The following is a 17,044-nucleotide window of genomic DNA, read 5'->3' on the forward strand; positions in this document are numbered from 1 at the left end:
TTTCAAACAAGAAATGGACTGTAAAGGAAATAATTCCAGAACTTCAAACATGAACTCACAGATAGTAACTTAGGTCAAATATTATGGATTGTATACATGTACTTTCATAAATATAAATAAGGATCTGCACTACTTTTAAAGGAATTTTTAGATGAATTTGAAGTGTATCTTTAAAACTTCTTAAAAAATCTTACAGAAATATGGTAGTTGACAATGAATTTAGATGTTATCTTCAGTTTCTGCCTGCTATACTTAAAGAACAGTGTTTATCTACAGAAAATGAAACACGGATATTATTTGAAACAGATTATTTTCAAATAATGAAAAAATCTTTTAAATATTTTCTGAATCCACTGTAGGCGCAGACTGAGAAATTATTTATGATAACAACTTCTTTAACCTATTTAAACTATATAAAGGAAATTCTGAATAGGGGAGACTTACGACTTTGTGAATAATTTAATAGCAAACATTATGATGTATTATTTATGTAGCACCACTGATGCACAAAAGAATGCTCACACATAATAACGGGGTCCCTCCCTTGAAAGGCAGTTAAAGAACTGACCACAGACTTCTCATCCAAGTAGAACCTTTGTAAGGAAGATGGATCATGAAGTATCAGACCCTTAATGCAACTAAAGGTAATAGTCTGAAACTGAAACATTCAAAAGGGGGAAAATACATGCAAAGTTATATAGTTTTGCATGCATTTTTGCAAAAGTGAAGGAAGAGGAGAAAGAAAAGAGGTTAAACTAATAGAGGCTTTATTGTGAACACATTCTGCATGTATGTTTGTCTGACTTTGCTTCACTGTATAGCTATTCCTTCAAAAATTTGCTAATCTGCCCTTACAGGCCCAATATTTTTCTACTATTTGTAGACTTCAAATTATTGAGTATTAGTGAACATTAAACTGCTTGCTATGAACGTATATCTAAATTTTCGTAAGAATCACATTGAAGAACGAATAGATGATTAAAATTTGATGACTTGAACTTCAGTTGAATCTGTAGGAGCTGGAAATGAATTCTCTAAAATGGTAATTATGAGCTTCTTTGTTTATTTATGAAAAAGTCATAACTTCTTATCATACCAATCTCCCTGCTTAGAATGGATACATGGATACATGGCTGTTTGGTAAAATATTTTATGAGTTAGTTTCACCAAACAGAAGAAATGAATAAGGCACACATTCCTTGACAGAAGAAATAATTTCCACAGCTACATATAAACATTATGACATAGCTCTTCTCATGCTTCCACCATGGAGATTTCCATTTTTCACAATACCTTTGTGCCATATCAACATTTGATCTTCATTCCTTGAATCAAGTTGCCCTCTTCTCTTTGCTATCACTGGGCCTGAATCAATTTATTATAGTTCTACCCTATTTTTCCATTGTTAAAACAAAAAACCAAACACTGATTTTGGGAATAAAACTGCCTAATTAATGATACGACGTGTAAAAATGTAGGTGTATTAAAAATGTCAAAACTTGTACTACCTATAAATTAAAGAAGCAAATTGGTAGAGACAATCACGTTTTATTGTCTGTCTGAAAACATGAGAATTGTTTTTATTTTCATATGCCTAAATAATCAATGTAATGAAAATAAAGACCAATGTGAGGGTGAGATGGAGGAAAAAAATACAGTGTAATTGGCCACCAGCCTGATCCATAACTTGTGGAAGTTAAGGAGACAATTCTGCTGACTCAGGTTTGAATCAGGGTCGTAAGTCTTTTGTTGTTTGGTTTTTTTTAACACATTATTAGTCCAGCATATAAGTTAACTGACTACAAGTACTTCTAGAAATGTTCCTATGAAAATAGGAAGATTTTGAAGTGACATTTCCAAATGTAGCTACCATAAGTAAAGGACTGAGAGACAGACTGCCTTAAGCAGTAAGTCTGAACAGTAAAAAGCCTCATTATAAATGGCTGCACTGTAGGATTTTCTTTTCAAAGTCCACACGTGTGACAGATTTTTCAGATCTGCAGTGTTGTGCACACATGTATCAGGAGACTAGAACAAACCTTGAAATTAAAAAAGGAAAAACATGTGCAAACAAACTACAGATGTGAAACTTTGTTATTACATGACAACACTAAACTTTTTCATATACTACTTTTATAACCCTTTAACATGTAGAGAAGTTATACTAAGGAAGTCCCATGATTTTAACTATTAGAAAACTTGCTTGATAAATCTGCACTTTTGTTTAACCCCTACTACTGTGGATTCTCATAATAAGGACTTCAAAGGCAAACAAGTTATCATGACTGTTATAAATAAATACAAGAAAAAAAAGGAAAGAACAATCTTTCTGTCTACAGGTACTATTATTGCCCACTGATGAACAGAAAAAGAGTATGGACGTGCTATAGTACAGCAATTATTAAGGGTACCAATATAAACCCCTGTTTTTAATAAATGTGAATTACCCCTTCCCCTGCGTGCTCCAGCCTGCCAGCAGCCTCACTCACTTTTCTGAGACCAGTGTTAAGAAAAGATTGAACACAGCTGTGTGGACAAGGCCTATGGCCTTGAATCTGGAGCTGCTGGTCAGTTGAAAGCAGTTTGCTGCAGAGAGGCTCTCGTTTTGTCTCTCAAGCCCATGAACTCTTCCTGCAAATGCTCAGTTCTTTCTTCCAGCTCCAGGCCTGACCCGGCCACTTGAGGTCGCCACCAACCTGTTCAGACTTTTTTTTACCATTAACAAGCTGTGTTAACTTGGTGGTCATTCCGGGGAAAATAATAAAAAAAGATGAAAAAGAATGTGAAAAGTCAGCATAAAAAGCATTCTGTTGAAAGGAACATAATCACTGTGAAGACTTCAGCATAGAACCTGAATAATAAATTTCAGGTTTTGATATAACTATTACTGCCTGTGAAGAACTCTTTGAAGATAATTGAAACCACTGTGCAGCAATCTGCTTTATAGCACTGACAAATAACAGTTTCCTAAGGCTTATCATTTAAGGTTAGTAAAGGGAGGACACATATTTACTCCATATGCTGCTTAAATGTAATTTTTAACGCATGACCTTATATAGGAACCTCCGCATGCTGTTAAGTAAAGTTACAGATTTGGGATGTGGTGGGGCAAACTATAAAAGATACAATTTCACAAAACATTCAACTATTCAAAGAATGCTAATAATATACAACATTCCAATGATACCTAATTTCTACTAATTTAGGATTTAAATATATGTCTCATTTCTAAAGTGGCTAAAATACAGAGGTTGAAATATTTAAGCAGGTACTTCGGAAAAAGACACTTAATAGTTCTCATTACCATACTCAATTTTATACTTGGTAAATATTACCAGTGTGCTTCAGACAAGGAACGGTTAGCTGAAGAATATAATTAGATACAGAAGGAATGGTTTTCATCTGTCCTTAAAAGAATACAAATTTTGCTCTTGGCATCTCAAGAGTCGTACCTTTGATTTCCCTTAGTTTTGATAAACATTGGTAAGCTGGAACAAAAGGCAGAGAGGGCACATGGGGGTGATGTAATATACATGAACAGAAAACATACCCAGCGGTGAAGAGAAAAAACTTGGCATATAAAGAAAGAAAAGGTGGCTTTGATGAAAGAGACAAGTTCAAGACTTTACAAAATCGGTCGCACATCTTCAAGACCTGTATCTAGTTTACAGGGAATCTATTTTTGAAGGTCCAGAAAGAAAACTGAAAATAAGGACACACCTCATTTGTTTAAAGGAGGCTTGTTTTATTTTTTGTATACTTCTGGACAGAAGCTTCTACTTAAAGAAACAAAAGTGAAACCAAAAAAATCCGTAATGACTTTAGGATGTCACAGAATGTTACTTGCCTGTGAGCAGGTTTTTTGTTTATTTGTTGGGTTTTTTTCAATGTTCTTCTATTGCAAATTCATTACAAACTTCTAGTAACTTCTAGTTACAAGGGTTTTGGCATGAGGGAAAAGAAATTTAGCTTGAGGAGTTAAGATCTTTGTCTGGCAATCTAGACAAACACTGTATTTTTTATTTTCTGTGCCATAAAGTATTAATTCAGGTATTCCAATGTGGACATTCTGTGTAATGTTACCTAAGTGGATGACGAGTGCATTTGGTAAGTCATCTAAAAGAAACACAGGAAATGCCATTTGGAATAAGCAAACAATTCATTTGTTCCACCATCTTGTATTTGACAACAGCCTGACAGAAAAGATGGAAGTTATGTCATGCTGGTCAATTTGTTCCTGATGCACCGAGGCAAAAGCAAAGAATTTTTCGGACTTTAATAAAGTACAAAATGGTCCCATCTACACAGGCAATATTTTCAGCTGCTCTTTTATGGATTTGTTCACTTCTGACCAGACCTTGCTTGGGTGCAGCAAGAATTTATTAAGTACAGCACAATGTGAGCACAGAGTGCTGGTGCTTTTGGATTAATTAGCCCTCCTGCAATATAGGAATACCATGAACAGTTTGGCTGAGCCCAGACTGGTTTGCCAGCACAGCACTAAGTTTAGTAATAGGCCTGAAGTTGCTTGGGTACCTTTGGGCACACAAGGTACTCTGCTCCCCATTGTACTTGGGACTGCTTCACTGAAGTTATCTGTTACACTGAATAAAGGAGAGCTGATTATAAAGGTATTTTAGAGCTAACTAGACAATCACAGAATCAACTAGGTTAGAAAAGACCTCTGAGATCACAGAGTCCAACCTGAGACCGATCTCCACCACGTCAAGCAGACAATGGCACTGAGTGCCATGCCCAGTCTTTCCTTAAACACCTCCAGGGATGGTGACTCTACTGCCTCCCTGGGCAGCCCATTCCAACATCTCATCACCCCTTCTGTGAAGAAATTCCTGCTAATATCCAACCTAAACATCCCCTGGCACAGCCTGAGACTAAAGATGCCAGTCTACTTCCTGAAGGCCAAAGAAGAACAAAATAAGGGGCAGAATCTCTCTGTATAGATCATTTTGATTGTAGAATGTAGTTCTGGACGAATCATTAGGCTTCTGTAGCCTCTTCTTCAGTTCCCAGAACACCCATTGTACTCTGACAGCACAGCTCTGAACCCAAGGTACAACTCCAAAGTGATAGCCAGTGCTGTACCTCTGTGCATGGAGATCTAATACCCACAAAAAAAATCCACCACAGCAAAAAAAAAAAATCTTACATATACAGAGATAACCAGAAATCAATAAAAAAATGAATTAAAAGTGATTTTTGCTACTGCTTTAAAAAGTGCTCTGAGAAAAATCAGCATTTTTAATTTGTTGATAAGGCTTTAAAGGGCAAGAAATGTTACTGTAAGCTAAAATAAAAATATGAAACTTCATACCTTTTAATTTTCTCCTCTTGCTTATTTGTATGCTGCTTGAATAAGACGTGGTCATCATGTATATGAAGAAACCTGTCCTCCAGTTCTTCTCAAATGATTTGCTGTACAGCTTGTAGAGCTTTTACATTGTGTGGTTGATGATTCTACCCAAACCAAGACAATTTTAAATTACCTTCAATATATTCAACAACATGTAGTTCAAAGCCTAAATCATTTTGAAATACTGAAAAAAGAAGAAACTTTTCAAGTAATATTTTCCACTTATATGAGTCTGTTGATTAATTTTTTCAGATTTATTGTCATGTTAATCACTTCCTCTTACAGATTAAAAAAAGCAATTAAAATGATATGGCAAACTGTTTACCTATTAGACAACATAAAGTTAACAGTTTAGCAAGTAACCAGGTTCTTTAAACTAGGTTCCTTAAAAATAAACATTACCAAAGAGATGCTTTCTAATCTGTTTCAGAGTTAACATACTGTCTAGAAGTTTGAAAAGATTAACTCATAGTTCTGCAGATTTACTCAGACACAAGATTAAGCCCAGTTGTTCCATTCTAATAGCAGCTGAGTAACATATCAAAATTGCATAATACTTTTGGTTCCCATTTTGTTAAATGGATCTGGCCTTGTCCTCTATTCAGCAAAAAAGTCCTTTTTTTCTTCTGGAAGGATGAATGTTATAGCTCAATGACATTTCCAGTTTTTAGCATCTCACAGTAAGTCCCCTCTTATAACAAGCAACTTGAACATAGAATGGGTCACAGCATCTTTCAGAATTTAACCCAGATTTTGAATGGTATTTGAACTTAATTTTGTGAGTGGTAACATCAGAAACATTTTTAGAAAGGAACTAAAGAAGCCACTGATCAAAGTCTGTAACTGTAATAAATAGCAGCTGGTACAAACCTTGTAATCCTTCAATTCCAGATGGAGTTAGACCCGTAACTCTCACAGGCAGGTCCCCCACAGTTTCATCAGCTGAAACAGGCATGGCTTATCTATGGATAACAAAATTCAAATGAAATTCTTCTCCATCTGTTATTTAAACTGTGAGACTAGAATGAACTACAGTACCTCATACAAAATGAAAGAAAAAGTTATGGCAGATCCACTGAAATGACAGACTTGTACATTACTCTAAATGCTCCTATCTCAACTGGATTGCTCAGAAGACAATCTGAACTTTCAAGTTTAATTTTATGCCAATTTTAATCTGCTCACAAAATCTGGCTATTTTGGTTATGCAATAGTTTCAATTGTATTTAATGGACGTAGAATTAGCTTTTTAAAGTTCTAGTTCTGCTGTCTTCAGCAATCTTTGGGCTAAGCCCATATTTTCAAGTGGATGTGGGAAGGGGACCTGTGGGGTTTTTTTGTTTGGTTTGGTTTTTTTAATTGTTTGTTCATTTTAAGACAGGTCAAAGCTTGAGGCATCAGCTGGTAGATGAGTAATGCCATCTTCCACATTTTGAATAGGATTCTTTGAAACAGAGGCGCTGGGGGTTATGAAGTCATTTCAGTGTTGCCTGGCATTCTCTTAGTCTTCTTTCAATCATTGTCATAAGAGAAATTAGTTTGTAAGACAGAGACTTTCCTATGAATGATTCTCATAAATCTGAACATATTTCTTTCTTGAGGCAACAGAAAGCTTAGCTACATGACAAAGTGAGGTTAGGAAAGTATTAATGTGAGAAAGTACTACATTTGTTTCGGTGTAATATATGAACATACTTGTTAACAACCGCTGTTTCTTTCTTGTTTTCTGGTGCAGAAAATTACATGTTGGTCACAGAGTCAAGTAATGCTGAAACAGCAGGAAAAGGAGAGACATGAAGTCTTTTGGACAATCTTCCTCACTCCCTATTTTTACACTTTTCAGGTGATATAACTCCTTAGTGAATCCAAAAACATCTAGGAAAGCACTGGGAAATTAACAGTGATGCTACTAAAGACTTGCATCAGAGAACAGAAGTGACACAGTATAATCCACACACTTTCCATGAAGTATCTGTTAATTTTACCATAATCAAAACTGCTCCTAAAGCTATGCCTTTCTTCTACCAGGAAAGTCTTCCATCATAAACAAGTCTCCTTATGGCTTTGTCCAAAAGGAACAAAAAGAATTAATGGAAGTTTAGTTTCCAAGAAGTCAGTCTTGCTTTGGTTTTTTCATCACTAATATCTATAATAAAGTATTATTTCCAGCTTTCACTATTTGTAAAAACAGAAACACATTTTTCTTTCATGTGGAACAAACATTTCCTTGTCATGACCATTGAAATGAACTGATTTACACTTTTAGATTAGCAATAAGGCTGCAGTTTCAATGCTCTCAGTCACAGAAACAGAGAATACTCTGATGCTGATGTCCATGGCATGCAGCCACTGCAACCAGTGGCACCAGTGGCAAATACATATCAACTGGAATCCAGCTGGTCAGTGTCCTCAGCTCTTTATGTATTATTCTCAAAATTCTTTTGTCATTTGTTAAATTAGCTCTATCTGCAGTCATTGACTTCACTCAGGTCCAGGTTCATTACTGAGGTCACTATTACATGTCACTGTATCAGTATCACTACTGCAACTGAGATGAAAGAGAAGCAGAAACCTTTAACTCCCAATGATCATCCAAATTTGGTTCGTGATGGTAGCAAGGAGATGTTACCATCATATGTCTTTCTAGAATGTGGTTGCCTCTGCTTTCACAAATCAAAAATTATAGGGGTTTTTCTGGCAAGTTTCAGAGACATCACAAGAGCTAAACAAATATTTTATCAGCATGACTCCACAATGTTTGTAATCTATCAAAATGAAGCTTCACAAACTCTAGCACAGTAACAAGCACAGGCAAACATTACTGTTTTCACTACTTGCTACTTGGTAAAGAAACTTTGCTATGAATATCTACCTGTTATATTCAGTATGAAAGAAATCTATTCATCTAAAAACAGAGACAAAACAACACATGCTTGTCCCTCAAATAAACAAATAAACTCTTGTCGGTAGTAATCCACTACTGGCTGCAGCAAAACCACAGAAACATTTAAGTTGTAAACAAACTAACATAGCAGAGCTGCACAGCAAGCCAGTTTTTACTGGCAATATGGCACGACTTAAAGTGACAAAATAAAGCTGCTATAAAATTTACCTTTTAGAAAGGTAAAATTTTCAAAAGTAAAAGGAAGAATTAATTGTTTAGTTTCCATTACAAAGTGACATAAATTAAGTATTCAGCTTTCTTTTCTGTCCTAGGCCACAGGAAAAAAAAAACCACAAAACATTATTTGTTTTTATCAAAAGAAGTGCTTTTAGATAGAAATAGTACAAACCCGTCTCCCAGTTTTAGGGAGGCAAAAGATAATCACAGATTTAGAATTTGGCCTGGCACTGTATTTGCCTGATTAGTAACATAAGAATACCTATGTCCTCAATAATCACTAACAACTACCATTTATGCTCCTTCTTTGAGAGAGGACACTTGAAACAGCAAAGCATGTGTTACATATGCTACAGTTCCTCTTTGAACATTATCTCAGTGTCAATCACAAACATTTAAAGAAAATTACTTTTCCCTGCAGTCCAGTTCCAGCATTATTTCCAAAAGCATGAGATTTGGCCACAGAATTCAGTATTACTTTTGAAAGCATTTCCAGAGCGATTACACATGACAAAACTGTACAGCAACACTGCCACAAAAGTGATGGTACTTAAGAGTCCAGCATTTCCTGAAAGAAAGCATAGCAAAGCAAGAGAGGTATAAATTTATATTTGCTTCTGGACAGATCACATGCCATGTGATCAACCTCAAACACTTAAACCACCTTTTATTTCCAAGAAAGGTTACCCTAGAGTTATTTCGGCATGTCTTGTTCTCCAAAAGTTAAACAACTTCATCTACAAAGAGAGGAAAAATGTCTGTATCTCTGGGATTAACCTACAAGAACTTCAAATTAGGTATAATTAAGAAGCTTAGATACAGTTACTAAAGTCAAAGAAATCGTGACTTTCTTATACACTGTGTCAGCTACAAGCCTGTTCTTTACTACCTGTATCTGACAATTTACCACAGAAAAACTGCACACAACTTTGCAGTGGTATGCAAGGTTAGACAGTAATGAGATGGATATTGAAAATTAAGTATCAAAGCTCATACTTTAGGTTCAAATTGTCTCACAGAAGCATACTGTTGTCCCAAAATCATTCAAAAGCACCAAAACTAAGGAGGGATTACCTAAATTTTCAAAAGTTCTCAGCCAGTGGGGATAGAAGGGACTTCTAGTGAAATATTAAAAATGATGGCTTAATTGTTTCAATATGGTTTTTGAATTTTACAAGTCTCAGACATGCTTTTCTTACAAAAATCCTACTCCACTTTTCTGGTAGAGGAAAGATAAAAAAAAGGTGGATAGAGAGACCCCTCACCTATCTGAGTGTATCGCAAAGTATTTCCAGCCTATATTCTCACTCTACTGAGTCCTTAAAAGATAAATATTTGCACTCTATTTGTCTTGTCATCTAAAATAATCTCATTTATTACTTGGTAGGAGTATACACACAAATCATCTTTCAAACATTATCTGTTTGAAAGTGACTTTTGGGAGGTGGAGAGGGGGGAAAAAAAAAGGAGAGAAGATATGGAAGGTATTAGGAAACAGGATCACAACATCCTGCTGTCGTCTGGGGGAAGAACCATCTCTCAGACCTGTAAGTCCTACTGGAACAAGGAGATATCAAAACAACCGTGTCTCGCCTTCAACGTACAAGTGCTTTCCAAAATTTGATTCTGGCAGTGACTGACAGGGCTGGGAGGGGCAGGGTCCCAGGGAAGGCAGCGCTTCCCCCACGCAGGAACGCCCCCACTGCCCGGGATTTTCTCGGGCACAGGAGCACAACTCCCGCTCCAGCCCGGCAGCCTTTGCAGGTACAAAACAGGGGCCCGTAGGGGCTACTTTCAATCCGGCACTGAGGCTCCCCTGCCTTCCCCTACGGGCACCGAGCTGCGAGCGAGGAGCCGCGCGGGTCTGGAAGCGCCGCCGGCCGCGCTCCGCAGCTCCTGGGCTGGGAGGCTCCAGGACACGGCCCCGCAGCCCCGGGCAGCGCCAGCGCCGCCGTGCTCCCCCCGCCGTGCCCGGAGGAGGAGAAGCTCCCCCCGTACTCACGGCCCCCGCCAGCCCCTCGGCTCCTCTCCGCGCTCCGCTGGCAACTCCCGCTGTCGCCACGCGGCCCCTTCCCCTTCCGGGCCGCGCTGCTGCTGCCGGGACTTGCAGTCCGGGGCGGGGCCGGGCAGTGCCCGCGGAGCTCAGCGAGGCTCCCGCCGGGACCTGCGGTGCCCGGGACGCTGCTCCGCCCCGGGCGGGCGGCTGGGGCGGCACCATGAAGAGGAGAGCAGGGGAGCGGGAGAAAGAGCTGAAGGTACCTTCCGTTTGCTTCCCGCTCCCCGCAGCCCCGCCGAGCGTGCCCGCGGCCAGCCCTGTGCCCGCCGCCGGAGGGGCTGCTCGGGGCACAGCCCGCCGGGGCTCCGCCAGCTCCAGCGCCTGAGCCCCGAGCGGGGGCACTGCGAGGCCGCCGTGAAGTTCGCTGTGAGCAGGAAGCGGCCCCGAGCTCCGTGCGGGGTCACACAGCCCGGGGCGCGGCCCCGTGCGCTCGGCACCGCCCCGGGGCCGCCCGGGGGGAGCGCGGCCGGCGGCGGGGGCTACCCGGGCATGGGCATCCTGGGTCCCCCTCTGCCTTGAAAGAGGGGGCACCTAGGACAGCTTCAGCGGTAGCTAGTGGTAAAGGCTCGTGCCATCTGGACAAGGTATTTGAATTTTAAGGAGAGTTCTGTGGTTTGTGAAAAAGAAAAAAATACACAAGTTTGGTTTTGTCAAAACGTTCACAATGAGGTAATGCGCTATGTAACCGCGCTTTTACTTTTAAATTTGAAAGTACTCTACACCAAGCCTGACCTAAATAAACATTTTTAAGTCTCGTCTACCACCCGAGCTTTATAATGTTTGTTTTCTCGTTCATATATTTAGATGCAATGCCGTTACTTGCTTGCATTGAAGATGGTATTACACTATTTGTGAAAGCAAACTGCAGTGCTGAATGTTTTGCTATTTCCCGTGCCTTTGAAGGGCTTGTTTTGCCACATTGTACAATATTTACAACTCTTGAAGGTTGTTGTATCTTTCCTCATTTTGTTTACAAAACAGTAGTACTGAGAAACAGTAAGTGACTGAAAGCAGATGCTGGTATTAGTGATGTTAATGAAAGGAAGGTTAATTCCATTATAAATTTAGAAAGAGCTTTCAAAAATGGTAATCGCATACACCTGAACAGGGAACATGCTGGCTTTGGTATTGCTATGAATTTACTATTCAACATTAAATGTTATTTCATTTTAGGGGCAGGGAACAGGTCTGATCTAACTTTGCAACTATTTTAATATAAAACTTTAGAGCCTGTTTGCAGTAGTAAGATTCCTAACAACTCTTTAAGGACTACCTGATCATTTTGTAATTAGTCTTTCTGCCAAGTTGCTCAAGGACAGCAACTTCAGGCTTACTTTTGTATTCTGCCCTTTCCATAGATGTCAAAACATATGCAGATGTCCCATCCAATCTAATGTAAATATGTTGCAGAAAAAACCTCACCCCATACTTATTTTAGCCTGTACATTTGTGCTGCCCATCTGAGGGCCTCTGTCTTTTTGATAGGTCTCAAATGTATTTGGGAATGGTTTGCATTAGGAGAATAATTGCCCCTGATATAATAAGGATAAAGATTCAAGGATATGTGGAAGGAGTAAGAGGATGGTGCTGTGAACTACACTGGCAAAGGGTGTATGAGGACAAGGCACCTGAAGAGGTGTCAGGAACAATGTATAGTAAAAACTCTATGCTAGAGTGAAAGAGTCCTGCCATAGGCATGTGTAGATGTTACAGGTGAATAAACAAGAGAAGGATGAAAATTAACAAGAGATTCTTACAGAGAATTTAGAGGTGCCAATACTTATAGGATGCCTTAGGGGGATGGTGTAAGTTGGGTACTACTTGAGAGGAGCTTTGAATATACTGAAAGTGAAACAAGATGAACATATAGAACATCTTAGAATAAAGGCTGCCAAAGGGGAAAGCAGCAATGGGAAGGGGGGGTTGTGTGTACAGGAAGGAATGTATGTTTTTTTTTCATGGGATTTTATTGTAGTAGTTCTGCCAAGACTTCCATTTAGGTACTGATTAAAATATTTTGTAGCAAACCAAATATTAGTGAGGTTAACCCAACCTCTTCTGGAGAGTAAGATTTATGAGGCCTACTGATGAGAGGGAAGTGGTTGGATAGAGAAGCTGGTTTGGATTATGGATCTCCTGCCAATGTCTCTTGTTTTCTAGAATTCAACCTCAAATAAAAGTTCTTGTTTTGCTATAATTGTGTACAGTTAAATGCTGTCTATCAGAATCCCAGTGATTGGCTTTTGCTAATTATGCAGTATGTTTCTTATATATGATAAGCTGTTCTCTCTCTCAAATTTTCATGTGTATAGCAAGTTTTGGTTTATGTTGTTATAGAAGAACATTTCTGTTCCAAGTACATGTGGTAGAAGTCCTTTAGAGTGCAGTGCTGTCATACAACAATTTCCTTCCAAAATACAACTTTGCAGATCACTCAGTTGGGTTAAGATTAAATGTGTGGCAGAAATGAAATTGTTTATACTAGTGTTTGGTGTTCCAAGCCCAAGGGGAGGAGGATGTAAATTCATTCTTGGGAAGAGGGTCTGAAAAAACTTGGAAACCGTAGCCAGGAGTTAATTACTCATCTGTCCTAAACACTGTGTTGGAGATGCAAATCCTGTATAATATTTCTCTGAGTCTTAAGTAGACAGCAAAACACAATAACTCTGAACTTTCTAAAGACATCTTTAGAGCTGTTGCATGCCATCAACTTCTCTGGTCTTCCCCACAGCAAATATTACTTCTGTGTATAAAACCAGGCCTGTTAGAGTAGATGTTGCTCATTAGCTGGAAAGGCATTTTTATGAAATAGTCCATTGGAGTTTGTTCATGGTTGTTTGTTTTAACTTAAATTCAGCTTTAATTAACACAGTTTATAATTATTTTTATTCTTTTTTTCTATACACTGTTAGTCAAAGTTGGTCACTTTTTTACTGGGTGTAGAAAAGGTACCACAAAACTAAGACCAAACATAAACCTCCCATTTAGTAATTTAAGTACTATATTAAAGACTATTTTCTCCTTTAGGCTTGGGAAGAAAACTGTTTTGCTTTTAGGATGTTTATTACCTTGATTGATATTCACAGGTGAGTTAAAAAAGTTAATCTTTAATGTAAGACTGTTCTCAAGACTTACTTGGCCAAAGTGGTTTTTTTAAAGTAAGTTTCAGTGTGACAGAGGGCAAACTCTGCTGACTTCCTATATGTGCTTCCTTTTGCCACTCTTTGCATATTAAGACCCTGAGTCATTGCCATTTGAAAGAGAAGATACTCAATTAGTCTGGAGTATCATTTTCTGTCAAAGTAAAAGTATTACCTTGATGGGTCCTTGGAATAGGCCACTCAGCCCAGTTCACAATTACCTTATGTAGCTGTTTATGCTAATTCACAGTGGAACCAGAACTGACTGCAGAGAATGTATTTCACAGACATTACTGTTATGTTTGTACAGCTCCCAACACAGCTGGGACCCCAATCCAATAAAGTTATTGCTGTACAAATAATAAATGCATCAATATGCACATATCTGAATATTCACAAGGGCTTTTACAAAGTTATTCATGTGCAGTTTCACATTTGTGAGACATGTTAGACAAAGTGGCAAGGAAATATAAAGCTTTAAATAACACAAAGCTTTGTATGTATTTTATTTACAGGGACGAAAAGGGAATATACAGTCTTTTGGCTGAGATATCAAGGAAAGTCTTATTTCCTGCATCATTCTAATTTTTGCTGCCTGAAAAATAATACATATATTTACAAGAAAAAATAGGTTGTTTCAACATATTGTGCTCAGAGAAAATTAGGCAAGTATTCTCAGAGCGTGATGAAGGGAATGGTTTTAGGATTAATGCTGGAAAATGTCACCCATACCATACAATTAAGTATATAAACTTTAACGTTCTCTTATAATAGTTTGTTCAAATATTATGTTGATTTCTTGTTTCATTTTATCGTTCTACCTCTTAAAGAGACCCAAACAAAAAAAAATATTCTAATTGACAGATTAAATAGGTTCTTTTAAAAGTTGTATTTAGGAAAATTAAAGTTAATGGAACATCTTAGATACAGTTAAATAAGCTTCTTGTCATGTCATATTTCTGCTTAGGTAAATGGTGTGCAGGTTTTAGCAGAATCAGCAGCCAATATGCCAGTAGCAATTTTTGTGGTAATCACATTATTGGCCCTTCCCATTATAAATGAGACAATAATTAAGAAATACTGTTGATAGTCACATAACACATGATTTGTATATTGGAAATGGTCAGGTAGAAGCCTTGCATATGCAGAATAAAATACAAGGAAGAATGAGTGGCAAATGTTTCTTGCTTTTAAATTCATCACATTCCTGCTGTTTAAATTGCCTCAGCTGCTAATGCTGGAACCATTACAGTAATGGACTTGGCAAATGAAGGAGAACCAAGACATACACACTTTATTACTGGAGGGGTAATTTTCTCTTCATCTGTAATAGCAGCAGTGCCTAGTATTGATCAGACCATCAAGATACTAATCCTCTGTAAAATTACTTGTTATAACTGAAAATGTGTTAATCCAAATCAGTCTGTGTCCTGACTTTCTACTTACTATTGAATACAGACTATTAGATGGTTTATTTTTTGTGATTTAAAGCCTTTACATTGATAATAGTGGAGCTTCTTTTGCAAGAGTGCGTGCTTAATCTTAGCTATGGCCCAGGGTTGTCTTTTTGTTTTAACTAGAGCATCACCCACTTAATTAAGAAGTGCATGTCTATCTTTCTGCTCGGAATTATATTGGTACTTTAGGCTCTCTAGATTTATTAAACATGTTGTTTTACATTCAGTCACTTGTTTTTGCTGTAAATAAGAACAGATCTGTGCTTCACATATTAGAATCTTCGAAGATCTTGGAGCTAAGGATGTGAGGAGAATGGCTAGTCAAAGCAGTAATTCATGTGTTGTGGATTGTGGTCTGCGAGTTTATTGTGTATGAGAGTAGTGTAAGAGGAGTCCAATGCTACGGATCTGAAGGTCTTCAGTTTGCTTTGATCTTAGTGATCCACTACATCAGACAGTGGTATGGAGAGCTGTGTGTGTTCTGTATCTGAATATGGGACGGCTCCTTTTTTCTCTCCCTCTCCCTTTCCCTTTCCATTTGCTTTCCTTTTTTTCTTTTCCCTTCCCTCTGCCTCATCTGTTTTTTAACAGTCTTGTACATTTAGGTTGGAAGCTCATGTCTCTTGTGTAGCCTCTAGCCAACTAAAATTTTGGCTGGGGTGCACCCAGCAGTTCAATGGCTGTTCTGGGTGCATGATACCTCGTAGGACATGGCCGTGGGAAATGGTTCCATTAACCTTGACCCTTCATTAGACTCACTGCTCTGGGCTCCTGCCGTGGACAACCATTTACCAAGCTTGTGGTGGGCAAAAAGTGTCCTAGAAGTGGGACAAGATGCAGAACTGGTTGTTTATTTTGAAGACTTGGTACAATGTTCCATGCATTTTAGAAAATTTTTGTTGTTGCGCCAATCAGATTTTTGCTCTGGCAAAATGAACAGTGTTTTTATTTACCCAGTTACCCCTCTGCTTGCTTTCTTTGTTATAATTTAACTTGGATTTGAATGGTTCAGTTTGTATCATTTGGAGAGACTTCAGGGTTTCTAAAAGGTGTTGGAGTAGCAATAGGATTCAGTTTCTTCTGACCCAGGGTGGTGAAAACTAGACAGGGCAAACAGTGATTGCCTAAAGCTTGTTTCTGTTCCCAGTGCAATTGATGATCAACCTTAAGCAGCCTTCAGCTGAAGCAGGATTGGGCTCTCATGCTTTTAATAATTCATCTATTTCTTAAATTATTTAATTAACCTGTAATGATCAAGAGCATCCAAAATATCAAATGATCCTCTTTCCTTCAGCTGAGACTGAAAAGCACTGTCGTGTATTATTGTATTCTGATAGGTCCACTACTGAAGTGTAAAACATGATTATGAGTAGTTAAAGCATAGGCATTTAAAGCATAGGACAGATTAAATACTTGAAGCCTTCTGGTTAGAAAATGATAGTGCTGTAATTTCAAAACACTTTTGTTTAGTTTCTGGAGTCTGATTATGGGAGGAAGCTCTACCTTATTTAGCTTAACAGTTTTTTGCCTTTGTCTACATGCTGCCCCACTTTCTAAAAGAATTACATCTTTATCTCCTAGAACTTGTTCAGCTTCATTTTCCCTTTTATCTGCTGCTCTTCCCACCGTTTTTATTTAAGACTGTAAAGTTACTTTAGTGTAACTGCTCTTGTCACCTTTGCCCTCAGCTAATCAAATAGTTTACCTTGAGGGAAGCATTTATCTCCCACTTTCATTATTATTATTTTCGTAGCTGTAAAGATATATATTTTATGTCTCCAGAAGGGTGTAACAGTGAAACGAGGTATTGATCTGCTGTATTTGGCAATTTCTTTCCACCTTGCCATCGATATCATGTCAGCCTCTGTCTGTACTGTGGTTGACCTCACAAATAGCTCT

The 17,044-nt window shown here is 38.2% G+C and overlaps 2 protein-coding genes across 5 annotated transcripts in view; one reads left to right on the plus strand and one right to left on the minus strand.

Annotated features, from left to right (window-relative positions):
* RPGRIP1L (RPGRIP1 like) overlaps positions 1-10,372 on the minus strand; it is a 47,617-nt gene extending 37,245 nt beyond the window's left edge. The window contains 6 exon segments of the mRNA XM_032701538.1: positions 2,448-2,749; positions 5,334-5,461; positions 5,463-5,475; positions 6,242-6,333; positions 7,067-7,139; positions 8,902-10,372. Coding sequence (XP_032557429.1) covers positions 2,448-2,749; positions 5,334-5,461; positions 5,463-5,475; positions 6,242-6,326 — 528 coding nt within the window. The 5' untranslated portion in view covers positions 6,327-6,333; positions 7,067-7,139; positions 8,902-10,372.
* FTO (FTO alpha-ketoglutarate dependent dioxygenase) overlaps positions 10,204-17,044 on the plus strand; it is a 231,419-nt gene continuing 224,578 nt past the window's right edge. The window contains exon 1 of one of the 4 annotated variants that reach the window (XM_032701074.1): positions 10,204-10,256. Coding sequence is in view for 2 of the 4 variants with exons in the window: in XM_032701072.1 (XP_032556963.1) it covers positions 10,709-10,747 (39 nt within the window). In the remaining 2 variants the exon portion in view is untranslated. Of the gene's footprint in view, positions 10,257-10,611; positions 10,748-11,068; positions 11,133-17,044 lie in introns of those variants that run through there. The other 3 variants (XM_032701072.1, XM_032701076.1, XM_032701077.1) reach the window with 3 other exon arrangements.

The sequence above is a fragment of the Chiroxiphia lanceolata genome, chromosome 13, assembly GCF_009829145.1.
Source record: "Chiroxiphia lanceolata isolate bChiLan1 chromosome 13, bChiLan1.pri, whole genome shotgun sequence".
Taxonomy (NCBI): Eukaryota; Metazoa; Chordata; class Aves; order Passeriformes; family Pipridae; genus Chiroxiphia; species Chiroxiphia lanceolata.